Source organism: Mchenga conophoros, linkage group LG9 (genome assembly GCF_057382185.1).
Source record: "Mchenga conophoros isolate Kocher_MC1m ecotype Shallow Benthic linkage group LG9, M_conophoros_male_GT1.1, whole genome shotgun sequence".
Lineage (NCBI taxonomy): Eukaryota > Metazoa > Chordata > Actinopteri > Cichliformes > Cichlidae > Mchenga > Mchenga conophoros.
The window spans coordinates 21247807-21260828 of record NC_140534.1 but is presented as its reverse complement, the minus strand read 5'-3'; the positions used below and the strand labels follow the sequence as shown (position 1 = coordinate 21260828).

General features: G+C 43.5%; 1 protein-coding gene across 4 annotated transcripts in view; it reads right to left on the bottom strand.

Moving 5' to 3' along the window:
* Positions 1 to 13022, bottom strand: part of asap1b (ArfGAP with SH3 domain, ankyrin repeat and PH domain 1b) — an 83611-nt gene that overhangs the window by 23121 nt on the left and 47468 nt on the right. For all 4 annotated transcript variants that reach the window (XM_085286907.1, XM_085286909.1, XM_085286908.1 and 1 more), the window contains exons 7-13: positions 11207 to 11292; positions 9859 to 9934; positions 8595 to 8681; positions 6914 to 7014; positions 6723 to 6792; positions 1152 to 1239; positions 826 to 874 (exon numbers count right to left, since the gene is read on the bottom strand). In XM_085286907.1, the coding sequence (XP_085143033.1) occupies positions 826 to 874; positions 1152 to 1239; positions 6723 to 6792; positions 6914 to 7014; positions 8595 to 8681; positions 9859 to 9934; positions 11207 to 11292 (557 nt within the window). The remainder of the gene's footprint in view (positions 1 to 825; positions 875 to 1151; positions 1240 to 6722; positions 6793 to 6913; positions 7015 to 8594; positions 8682 to 9858; positions 9935 to 11206; positions 11293 to 13022) is intronic.

Here is a 13022-nt window from a genome sequence, read left to right as displayed (position 1 = left end):
TAATTTACAAATTTAACTTTCTGTTCGTCCTCCCACATGGTAAAAGCAAAGCCGTGTCTTTGTGACATATTAATTATTCAAATTTCACATGAATGCAGACGGCATACTCTGCACTGCAGAACTGCTCCTGTAACTCAAAAAACACAACGTACAGGCTTTTATATAGTTCCCAAAAATTATCTAACGCTTGTTTTTTTAGCCACAATGACGACTAAATTTGTCCTCATGGAGTCTGACTACACAGACAACTTGCCAATTAACAATATGACTTCTTGTGTCATAAATACGATTCGACTTCAACAGAAACGGCAAAAGTGAACAACGCTAAGGCACTTTTTTATATCACACCTCCTTATTTTTCATGTGCAGTCACTATAACACTGCTGTAAAACGAATTTAAACCCGTTAAGTGTGTGAAAGGATCTCTTAAATAGGTAGCACAACCGTGGTTATTCCTGTGTATGTGTGTCTGCTCGTGCGTGAGGGTATGGGGAAGCAACAGTATGAAGTTACAGCGACCTGAATTACTCCAGACCACCAATCCCACTGCCATCCTCGCTGCCACAGAGTCGCAGCCTCACTGCTCTCTACAAAGTGAAAAACACTTCCTGTGCTCAAGAGTGACAATGAAGCGACACACCAGCGACTAACCGGCGTCCAATTAATGAAAAACCTTTAGCTGACAGCTAAAGACACCTTTAGCGAGATCACACATAGAAGAATAAATGGGTGTGTAGACTGAGGCGAAGTGGTGTCAGACTGATTCAAACAGCGATAACAAGCAGAACGAGGATCATGTGTCTGTCGTTACCCTGAAGTACTCACATGACAAACTCCTGCTCATCCTCGGCCTGGAAATGATACGTCCGGTTATCTGCAAACAATAAACGGTGGAGTTAAAAAATGCAAATGTCTACTTTTCCATTTATGATAGCCAGCATGCAGCAAACGATTCTAACGCTTATCTGTGTTCTTAATACACTATTATACAAAGAAAACTGCATGTGGAGTTTCCACAGGTCCTTTTACAAGAGGCAACTCTCATCATATTACAAGTGTTTGTCACAGAGCCATTCAGGCATGCGTTAAAGTGCGTGACCGTGTGTGTGTGTGTGTGTGTGTGTGTGTGTGTGTGTGTGTGTGTAACTTACGAGAAATGAGATCAAAGCATTTCCGGTCCTCAGTACTTGGTTTCACCTGGCAGGTGAGCAGGTTGAGTTTGACTGGCTGCCTGTTGGACTGTAAGAACAAACACAAAGATCACACACTGGACCACAGTGGAAATATTACACACAAGCACAACACCGTCCTCACATCAGGGACATAAATATTTCGTTGCTTTGGGGATTTAAGTTCAGTCAAACATCTCAAAATGAGAAGCAGTCGACATGTGTATGCATGTAAGCTGGTGTTCCTTGGATGAACTGCAGTGACTGTGTGGATCACTTTTCATCGTTCAGTGACATCATCGTCGTATTACCCACAGAAACAGTAATATCTGTGGGTAATATCATCACCTGGATGAGCTGGCGACCCATCAGCCTCTCCTACCTCATTGAATAATTCACTGCCATTAATAACTGGATGTCTTCAAATTCCCTTCATCTTAATCCCGGCAAAACTGAGGCTCTAATTTTCAGTTCTTACGATCCCCACCAGGAATTTTGCTATCAATATTATTCCCCTGCATTTGAATTTTGAATCTAAGAATCCTTGCAAAACTCAAACCTCTACTGCCACCCAATAATTTAGAACTTTTAGCAGTCGCCTTAATTTTCTCCCGTCTGATTCCCTCTTTCTCTTCAGCCAGTCTTTAACTGGTCCAGAACGCAGCAGCTAGGCTAAGCCTCCTGGCAGTAGCGTCTTAAGGTGGCACAAATTGCCTGGAAGTGCAAGTTCAAGAACACCCACCTGGCCAGGTCACCACTGAAACGCCTACATCACCAAATTCAGCCTTAATGTATGCATGCTCCCTTAATCACAACGTATTAGTACCAGCATTGTCATGACACGAGCGATTATACATCATAGCCTGTTATTTTTGTCAAAGGTCTATTTGAACACTTGGGTTCACAAGAACTCGTGCAGGATGTTTCATAGATGCATCTATGGTTTCATTCAAACAGTTGGGTGTCCACGCCGCCCACCCGCTCGGCCCTTAAGCCTTCAGTCTGAGTGGTAACTAGCCACAGCTCACATATCACCCCTGTTCTTGCTTCCCTTCACTGGCATCCAGTGAAACTCAGAATCCATTTAAAAAGAAAATTATTGAGAACACATGAAGCCCTACATGGCCAAGCTTCAGCACATGCAGCAGCCCTTAAACTGTTCCACACTTTTTAGGGCTGTAACTCCTAATGTTTGGAACAAACTTCCTCAGCCTATCAGGTCGGCTGAATCTCTGGTTTGTTTTAAACGAAGCTGCTGAAGAGTCATTGCTATAAGTTAGCGTCTCTGGAAGTGTGTATGCAGGAATGAATGCAAGGCCGTATGTTTGTGCGTCTGTGTCCTGGAACATGTAGTCTTATCTTTAATATGATGCTGTCGTCAAACTGTGAACCAAATAAATGGATTATTCTCTGCATCATACGGTCAAATAAAGGTTAAACTTCATCACCCTTAGCTGTAGTGCCGATTAATTACAACAATCGTGAACACAGTTAAGCATCAGCATTTAACACTGTCATTGTGAGCATGTTAGCATTCAGCTAATACAGCAAGCACAGCCTCACAGAGGCCTCAACAAGTGATCAAGGCTCCTCCTCAAGCTGAATTCAAAGTGTGCAAACATTTTCACACACAATCCACCCGATTGTTGACGCTGTACATGCAGAAATATGGCGGGTGAAAGTAAAAGTTTGGTTGAAGGGAAGAAACACTTTTAAAGAAAAATTGATTTCAAGTCTGTTTCCTGTCCACGTAGAGTGACCCAGATGTGTTTTTACAGGTGTAACAGTGATAACAGAAATGCACAGAAACCTCCTTTGATGTTTGGCAGTAGAGCCCATCTTGTTTCCAGATCCGGTGTTCTGACAAACCATCCTACTTTGGCAAAACGTCCTACCTTAAGTAATTTATGCACATTTCTGCCCTCACAGAGTAACTCCAGCACAAATTTAAGTAGGTATGATGGTTTGCCACTTAACTTTGCCCATCAGAGTAAGCTTGTAGCTCATATTCATAAAGCCAGGATGGTTTGCCACTTCATTTTACCCATTAAAGTATGCTTGTCGGTCACATTCAGAAAGGTAGGATTGGTTTGGCACTTAATTTCATGTTGTGCGCATGCGCAAAAACAACGGGTAGGATGGTTTGTCAGGTAGGATGGATTCCCAGAACAATTTGCGCTTAAACACAACAAAGTAGGAAATAAAACATGAGTAACATATGCACAATTCGTTTTGCTGACTTGGTGAATGAAAAACATTTCTGGGTTTCCCACAAACTGAGGGGTCTTCATATTGTTCATTTTGTCAGAAACAACAAAAAGAAATTATATAGAAAAGGAGAGAAAAATGCTCATGTTTGAGTAGCTGGAGCCACCAGATGGTGGGTATATTTTCATTTTAAAAGGATTTGCATAATTCTCGTAGATAATTGTATCAAGTCATGTTTTTATTATTCAACAAAGCTTCTGCGGTCCGAACTACAAGCTGAACTCAAGGTGCCCCCATTAAGACAGTGGACTGAGCTGGCTGTGCTGTGTACTGTAATAATTGGGTCCAGTTGGCACGTACATACTGAGCATTGTCTCCTGCCAGTGCCCGGGCAGAGGGGGGACGAGGGCACGTGCTAATGAAATGCTAACAGGCTGTTATGAGCCTTGGAGTTGGTGTTAGCCTGCTGGCAAGATGCCACATCCAACTAAAGCCACCTAAAGTTCATCTGCACTGAGGCCTGAAGAAAAGGGAAAAACCTGAAGCGGCGGTAAACTGCTCTCGGACAGAGAAAAACGATTACAAGCTCAGTATGATAACCGCTCAGTGGGCTAAATTAGAAACTGAGGTCAAAGATTCAGTTCCTCCATCACAAAACGCAACAAGAGAAAACATTTTCCTCTCATATCACAGGCGACCACTTCCTCAGAGCGTCTTTGCAGCAGCAGCGTGAAAGTTCAAAACAACAAAGCTCACGTTCACGTCAGTCGCGACCATCCTGATCCTCCCCGCTGTGTTACAGCTGGAGCAACTGCTGTGTCTGCTGGGAAATAAGCCGCCAGAGTGCCAACTCCACCAAGCTCATCCCACACGCCCGACTCGCTGCCAATCCTCACCGGTTAGAAGTAAATAAGGCTGAATTCAAACATTTGCATGTATGCTTAAAGCCGTCAGGGATGATTTATCTGATTTAATCCACAGGCTGTTACTACACAGACATGCTTGCGGATTTGTAAGGCTGTGCTAACACCGGCACGCTCACAGAGACAATATGCTAGTGTTTAGCAGATATGGTGTTGACCATTAGCCATCATCTGCTACTTAGCTCTAAACACAAAGTACAGCTGAGGCTGAAGGGAGCGCCATTAGTTTATTTGTTGAGGTATTTCAGTCTGACCGCAGCGATGACTGACCCAGAGTCCCCGGAGTCAAATTGTTAGCATAACGACAAATAAAACACATCTAAAGTTTCCTGGTGATGTAAACACTTTATGAGAGGATAACATCTGCTCTGTTCGGTATTTCAGCTACAAACAACAGAATATATGTATAAACTCTGCTTCTCACCCCCGTGTGTGGTTTGTGGTAAGTGTGTCTTCCTCAAGCTCAATTCTGGAAGTTTGGGGGTTTCTGCAGCATATAAGCCGTCCTACTTTTAATCTGCACGCACAAACCACACAGTTAACTTGCAAATTGGAACCAGTCCCAATCAGTGGGTTGATATAATCTGCCAATACAAAGATGCATTTGTGTTATTGGCTATTTTCTTTCTGCTATGCACAGTTAGGGAAGGTACTGTCTGTCCAGCAAAGAAGCTCTGATTTCCTACCAGCAGACGAGCGTCACAACTAACAGCTTGTCGCCAACTAGTTTGTGAAAACTGGACAATAAAAACAAAAACGTAGGAACCTTATCATGTATACGTTTGACGTTTTATCTCTGCACTACAGCTGTTATAGTATTTGTATTTTTTTTCCATTTTTACTAAAAACCAGTATAGTTTACATGTGAGTGTTAGTGCAATATTGCTTCCTTGTGTGCTATACTGAGGGGGGTCTGAGTCTAAGAATTTCACTGTCAGCAGTGATGTGCCATTGTTACCTCTCTTACAAAAAAATCCCACAAAATCAAAATCTACAGTTCTCAGGGGCTCGCCAAAGCTGGGCAGCAGAAGTCTGGACTGCTGGGAGATGATGGTTCACTGTACTGTACAGTGGAACAAGAGATTCATATCATGGATGCGCAGCCAACAAATCAGCAGCAAGATTGTGAAGCTGCGACGTCAATATGAACCAAACTCTCTGAGGAATGATTCCAGCGCCTTGTTGAATCTATGCCATGAAAAATTAAGGCAGCTCTGAAGGAAAAAACTGAACTAAACTGAACTGAATACAGGTATGGGAATATTGGTAAAGACATATATCCAGTACCTGCTGTGCTCTATAACAAAAGGCAAGGCTGAAAGAATTTAATTAAAAATAATAAGTGCATATATTAAAATAAGCCACAGCTGGTAGCTCTGCAGATTTGATTTGGCAGATTTCTGTGCAGGATGCCCTTCTCGACACCCCAACCTTCCCCCAAAGGATTAATAAAACAACATTTCAATAGTTGTCTCGCGCCGACTTGTCAAAGCTGTCTGAATTAATAAATCACATAGAAATGATACTAATTGCTAAATCGATTCTCCTGGATACATTTAAATAATATTAAAAGTCAAGTTAATGTTGAAGCTCAGTTTATTTGTTGGTTATGTTATCAGGTTGTTTGTTTGTTTGTTTGTTTGTTTTGGAGGGGGGGGGGTCACTTTAATCTGAATTGTATTTATAAGCTGTAAGAGGAATTTCAATCAGAAAGTCTTGCTTTTAATATTGACAAGGTTCAAATGTTTTTGATGACCACACTGACGTAAGTAAGATTCAAGAGCTTTAGGAGCTTTCAGCAAACACTAAAAGCACCAAAAACATAATAAATTCCTGAACAATGCATCGTTTCCTGTTAACAGACGGACTGTCCGAGCGTGATGAGACACCTGCCACTGCTCTGCCACAATTAGCTAAGAGCTACTGATTGCGCTAAGCCCCCCCGATAGTCCAGCTGGTCCCGTGGGAGTTACGAGGCTCTGTAGGTTACACCTCAGTGGCCGGCGGTTGACAGAATTAACCCAGATATACGAGCCCCGCGTTAGATTCCCGAGGTCCGGAGCGGGAAAGAAAACATCACACTGAAACTTGCCTGCTGCACAAGAGCGGCAGTGGTGGCGGTACCCTCACACTCGCTCTGAGATGAGTCACCGAGGCGCAGCAGGCAGCAAGGGGGGGTAAGAGGGTGAGGCAAGGTTGCCATGACAACCCATTTATGTCAATTCCACTCTGCCAGCCTCCAGATTGTGACGAGAGAGAGAGAAAAAAAAAACAACAACCTCCCCACATGATGTTCTCCTTTTGATCCGCACAGTCAGTGCTGAGGGTCACGGGGTTCATATGAGCAGCTGTGCCTGTGTGTGTGTGTGTGTGTGTGTGTGTGTGTGTGTGTGTGTGTGTGTGTGTGTGTGTGTGTACTCACTGTGGCATGAGAGATGGTGAGGATGCCCCCCTTCACTGAGCACTGCCTCCTCTGCCACACCTTCCTCAGCCTGTGAGAGGCGAAGGGGCGGGGTCAATCATTAGAGATATTTCCTGCCTGCTTTACATTTTAATGCGTCGTGAACGCACACTACAGCGTTTTTTTATTTATTCGCTGTGTTAGCAGCTTACCCATCACTCTTCTTCAGCAGGTAGCCTTTCTTCTCACTCCCAAACTCCTTGTTTCCCTGCAGCTGGTGCATGCTGTAGCCACCCTGCTTGCTCTGCGAGTCCTGCGCAAACCCACACCATAACACAAAATAAACACTTTGTGTGCACAGAACAGAGAGGCTTAATAAAGACATGCAACACATAGACAACACACACACAAAAAGGATTCTCTGACATCAAAGTGCTTCTGAAAAACAAACCAAGAGTGAAGACTTAAAAATAAAAGGAGGTAAAAGGCATGCTCTGCAACATCTCTACAGGGATAAAGCACTCTACTGTCAAGCTGAAGAACACAGACGCCAGCATGCTCAACATGCACCAACACTTACTCTTCTAGACTTGATTCCAGACAAGCAGAAGGCAGAGAGGAGGGGGAGATAGAGGGGAGAGGCGTGAAAGATCCGGCTCAGGTGCGAGAAAGTGTGCTACCTGCCCGTGTGTTAACCAAACCTACAATCCTCTGTGCTTATTGTCTAAAAGTGGTGCTACAGACAGAATAACTGAAATGTGAAAAACTGTATATATTGTTTCATGCAGACAGGCACACCGAGAGTGTGAACGTGTGAACCGAGAGGGTGTGAGCTAACGCACAGCCGAAGCAGCCTGTGCTGATAAGTAAAACGAGCCGGCAGTGCTGGCATACATGCCAACCCTCCCGATTTTTCCGGGAGAATCCCGAATTTCAGTGCCCCTCCAGAAAATCTCCCGGAGCCACCATTCTCCTGAATTTCTCCCGATTTTCCACCCGGACAACAAAATTGAAAAACCATATCGCAGAATTCATAGCGCGGCCAGCCAATTCCAGTTTCCAACAATGGCAGCAGCTATTTAGTTTTAATATTGCTCTTATTTCCCTTTCTGGGTTGCAAAAAAACTTTTAAAATATTTTCTGGTGAGATTGTAGCTGTGTAAACTTCAAATATCTGAGCCGGCGAGAACACCAAACTCCTGACACATCGTCTTCAAACCCCCGCGGTCTTTCGCTACTCGGGTTAAACGTGATATATAAGTCACTTTGATAACTTAAAAACGTTATTGTTTGGCTTTTTCAGTGTTTTATTTGTTCGTGAGTAAATTGGTTTGGCTGAGATTAAAGTTATTCGATTAGATTAGATTAATTTAACTTTATTAATCCCTCGGGAGGGTTCCTCCGGGGTTTTCACACAGCCTCTGAATTTGGACACCCCAGCCAATAATAACGGTGACATTTAACGTATTTTATCCGATAAATAAACACTGTAAAATGTATTTATCACCCCCCCCCCCAACAGCCCTTTTCAATGTCTCCCTAATTCTGAGGTCTCAAGGTTGGCAAGTATGAGTGCTGGAAAGTGTGTGAGAGTCGGGCAGCGAGTGGCTCTCCACTGAGCAGCCAGTGAGGCACAACGCTGGTCACCAGCAAAGCCTACCACACACTGGCTACCAGCATGGTACAGCACTGGGCACTCGCTCGGTGCTGCTGGAGACAAGCTCCAAAAGTTGGTGGTGGCCAGAGTGAGAGGACGTGAAAAAAAAGGAGGTTTCAGAATGACTGGGATGACTGAGTCAGGCCTGTTTTCAGCCCAGTACAGCTTAGTTTGTGCTGGGCTGGCAAGTTGTGAGTTTAAATTTGGCTTTGTGTGGTAGGGTGTGACCTGCTTACCTCCTTCTGGTCCAACTGGAGGGAGGACTTGATCAGATCTCGCAGGGCAGTCAGCTGCTTCTTCTCCTCATCCTGAGTTTGTTTGATCTGCAGATAGTGAAGTAAAGATATAAGAGGAAAGCTAAGAGGGCTAATAATGCACTTTTACAGAACTTTAGTTTCCCTTCTTTATTATTTATGCAATGTTCATTTAACCAGGAAAGTGTGACTTTTGAGATTAAAAATCTCTTTTACAAGAGTGTCCTGGCCAAGAAAGACAGCAGTATAATTAGCTGATAAAAATAAAAAACAAAAAGTATGTATAAACTTTAAAGGCAATAAATGAAACATCAATAAAAGACAGTGTTTTATACCAGAAACAAGGGCAGTAATATTCAGGCAAAACATCTACAGCCCAAATGATCCAATCACTTAAATCGCAGAGTTTACTTTTGATTTGTGAAGATACACTTAGGCGCAGTGAATGTACCAAACTATTAACTGCACTGCTCTCACGTCAGCACAACCAAACATCGTAATAAGGAGCTGAAAGACTGAATAATGTCTGATCCAAACGTGGCCCAAGTCAGGAAATTTTCAGGGCTTGAAAACAACAGTTTACAGGTGCTGAGAAAAAAGTTATAGTGAATGGACTGGTTCTGTCATAGCTCCACTTTCTTCTTTACTTAGGCACTCAAAGCACTTTATACTACATCTTACATTTACACCATCTTACATTTACACTCCGCTGAACGCATTAGGAGGATCTCGGGGTTCACTGTCTTGCCCGAGGATACTTTGCTTTACAGACTGATGTGATCAGGGATTGGCAGATTGGTAGACTAGCAGATGACCAGCCTATACCTCCCTCGCCCAACAAGTTATGTGAGGTCTAGTATTTTCCTGAATCATGACAGTGGGTGCAGGATTGCCCAACTTTTCTTGCTTTAAAAAGTGCAAGAGCATGATATTCTGAGAAAACTGCTGCTTCAGGAGAAAGCACAGCAGTGCTGTAAATAAGAAGTGGTGGTCAGCATTTGGTGAAGGATTATCCTCGCCTGTGTCAGAATGCTACATTTGCTTTATATATATATATATATATAGATATGTAATGTGTAATTAAAGTGAAGTGAAAATAATTCGGTTTGCTCATTCTAACTATACTTCTTAGTTTTGTCCAGGAAAGCAGGTGACCGACTCTTGGGATAGCTCAGAAGTTGTTTTCTATGAAAAATGAAACCCTATAATGAGCAGGAGATGAAACCAGAGCGAAGAGGAGTTTTACATTGTAGAGATCAGCTGCCAGCTTCTCGATGTACTGCTTCAGCTTATCTGCTGTCTTCAAGCCATCTTGGAAGAAACTGGGGGGGGGGAACAGAGATAACACGTGAACTTCACTGGCATTAAAAGTCATCCAGATGCGTGACATGTGATCAAATCTCATGTGTTACAGTGAGCTTGGTTTGGCCTTTACGAAGGTCACAGAAAGAGAGAGAGAGGGATAGGGCGATGGAGGCAGTTTAATGTATAGCCGGGCTCGTTCTGGCACAGGAGTGCTGGGCAGATTTGCAGAGGTGCTTAGCACATCCTGAAATCCATTGCAGATGTGTCAGCGGTACACACCTCGATGCAGCTCCACGGCCGCAAATCACCACTAATGATCTCCATCTCCATCGCCATCCCTCTCTCTCTCCGTCGATGCTTTTTTCTTCTCGAAACATACATCTCCCTTCCTCTTTTCATTATTTTCGCTGCCACCGCTTTCCCTCTGCTTGTTTTCTTTCAGCCTCTGCACCGACAATCCCACATCTCTCCTCCCACTCCAGCGTGCTCTCCGTGTCAAGTACTGTTGACTTTGCAGAGTGTCAGAATGCACAGTTTAAGTGTTTATACTGCAGTTTTAGAAAAGGATTCACCTCCCTTGACTTGACCTCCCTTGGCACATTTTGCTGTGCTGCATAGTTAGCGATGGATTCATTCTACTTGGCGTTTTTTGGGTAATTTAATAACTGACACCCATTACGACTACAGTTTCTAACAACCTTTTATTTGCCACTTTTAGTGCAGAATTGAGGGAAACATTAATCTAACGCTGCGGTAGTGTTAGATTGTAACTTTCTTAATTTTAGAAGTCGAATTAAAGCTGAAGTGAACACAAAATTGCCTCCTGCACTTTCCTCAGCTCGCCATCCGGCGTCCTTATGCCTCTAATCCATCACCACTGCAGTTTTTCTCTCCATCAAGGCCCAGGTTGGACAGATTAAAGGGGAAGTGTATTGTTTTCTCCTGGTATTATGACAGGAACTAGAACGCTGAGAGATGATCTGTCATTCTGTCATGGGCCACAGTTCTGGCGTGGAGAGCACCAACTTTATTTACCCGCCAAACCATGGAGGTGTCAGAACGCATCTTTGTGAGGACCTGTGCATATTTATGAGAGCTATATATGTGTTCCTGTGCACCCTGCAGAGCTGTGATTCATGCAGGAGCAAGAAAATTGACATCAAGAGCTGCACGGCAAGACGGAGAGTGAGGCAGCAACCTACTTCTTTTGAAAGAGTTTCGTTGGTGGGTGTGATGGACATGCCAGGAGAGCGTTACATATGGGTTAGGGGGATTAAGGTGGTACTTACTTGCACTGTGCGTGGTAATACTTAATTAGATTCTGAAGGAGGTCCACTCCTTTCTTGGTCTTGATCTCGTTTACTTTGATCAGGTACTGCAAGAAGGGGAGAAGCAGAGTTCAGCCATGAGTTGAAATGTAGGGTACGTTTAAAGGATTTCTGGGTTTAATGAGGTATAACATGCCAGCACTGTTACACAGACAGTAAAAGCTTCTGCTTTTGCCTTAGATACTTATAACATGAGCATTTTGCATTATGATAATCTCATCTGAGTGCACATATGTTCATGAGACCTTTGATGTGCGAGCCAAGCCTGCCTCAACACTGTGGGAGCGGAGACCAGACAAACACTGTGAAATTCCCTTGTAGAGCAGGAGAATACCATCCGTCTGCCTTGATCTAAATAAAGTTTCAAAGGGTTGATGGGAAATATTTAACATTAGCATTATTTTAAAAAAAAGAAGAAAAAAAAAGGAACAGCCTCTAGAGAAAGTGCTTTGTAGGCTGTGTGCTCAGTCTGGGTGCCTTCAGACGACGCTCCGACCAAACAAACAAATAAAAGAGGATCTTAATCTGAAACTAATCCTTCAGTGTGCCAATCCAGAGATTTACAAAGAGTCACAGCTAAAGACCACTTTTAGCACTACGGGAAATTTTACTCTATTACACAATACCGCTCTGAAGCCTGTGACGCCAACATACAGTTTCAATTTGCTCCTAGTATTGTGTTCAGATGCTTGGGTGCATTAGCACACGCCTGAGCGCGTGTGGATGCGTGCATATGCGTGTGTGCATGCACGCAACCCCCGCTTTGTCTGCCTCAGACAGCCTGTTGGACGGGAGATTATCCACATTTTGTGCCAGGCTTGTGCAGGTTCAGTGTTTCGCAGCGAGCTGCCGAATGTGCGAGTTTGGACTCTTTTGTGTTAATGAGCAGCGACGTTCGCACTGCTGCCGCGTCTGGGCAGAGCAGAGCACAGCCTGCTGAGCCCGGCCTTTCCGCGCTCGTTCACCGGCAACGTGGGATGAAAAGGGTGAGAGAGTGACAGCGTCCTGTAATCTGGTGATTGAGTAACGGCGAGAGAGCGAGCGCACGAGCGAGTGTGAGAGAAATGAGGTTAAGTGGGATGAACAGATTGTACCACTGACTGCAGCAAACGCCCTGCACACAACAGCAGCACCACTGATATCTCCAGCCTCTGTGGCTGTTGATTAAGAGATTTTTGATCCGAATGATTACTGTAGCTCCTCTTTCTTTTTTTTTGGTACAACACCTTGTACACTTACAAAATGCTTCAAAACATAGACAACATTTTTTAAAATTACAGAACAGCATCATCTAATTCCCATCAGTAGAATTTAACTCTAATCTATATATTATTTTAGCTGCAAATCCGAACTTTTATAACACCGATGCATGTTATAACTCAGAGACACCAACCATTGTATACATTAGGTATAGGTAACGTCCCTGAACGCAGCTCATCTCATCTTACAGCAAATCTGCACGACCATGTGAAACAATGATAAAAACATAAACATCCATGGCCCTGCCAGCTCATGCTCATACATTATCTGAAGTGGTTTGACATCTCTGAATATAAATATTAATGAGTCCACAGGCACACCAGCGCCTGGTGGGTCATGGAGTTTTTAAAACTCCGTGTTCAGCCTCTACACTGAGCTATATTTGTCCCGAATACACAGAACCAAGCAGTTATGTTCTCATTATAGTGCGTTAACATGTTCTTTTTTAAGATAAATATATTCTTGAAACCACAAAGTCATCAAACTGGCGTTTTCAGTGAGGCCGTTTTAAAAAAAA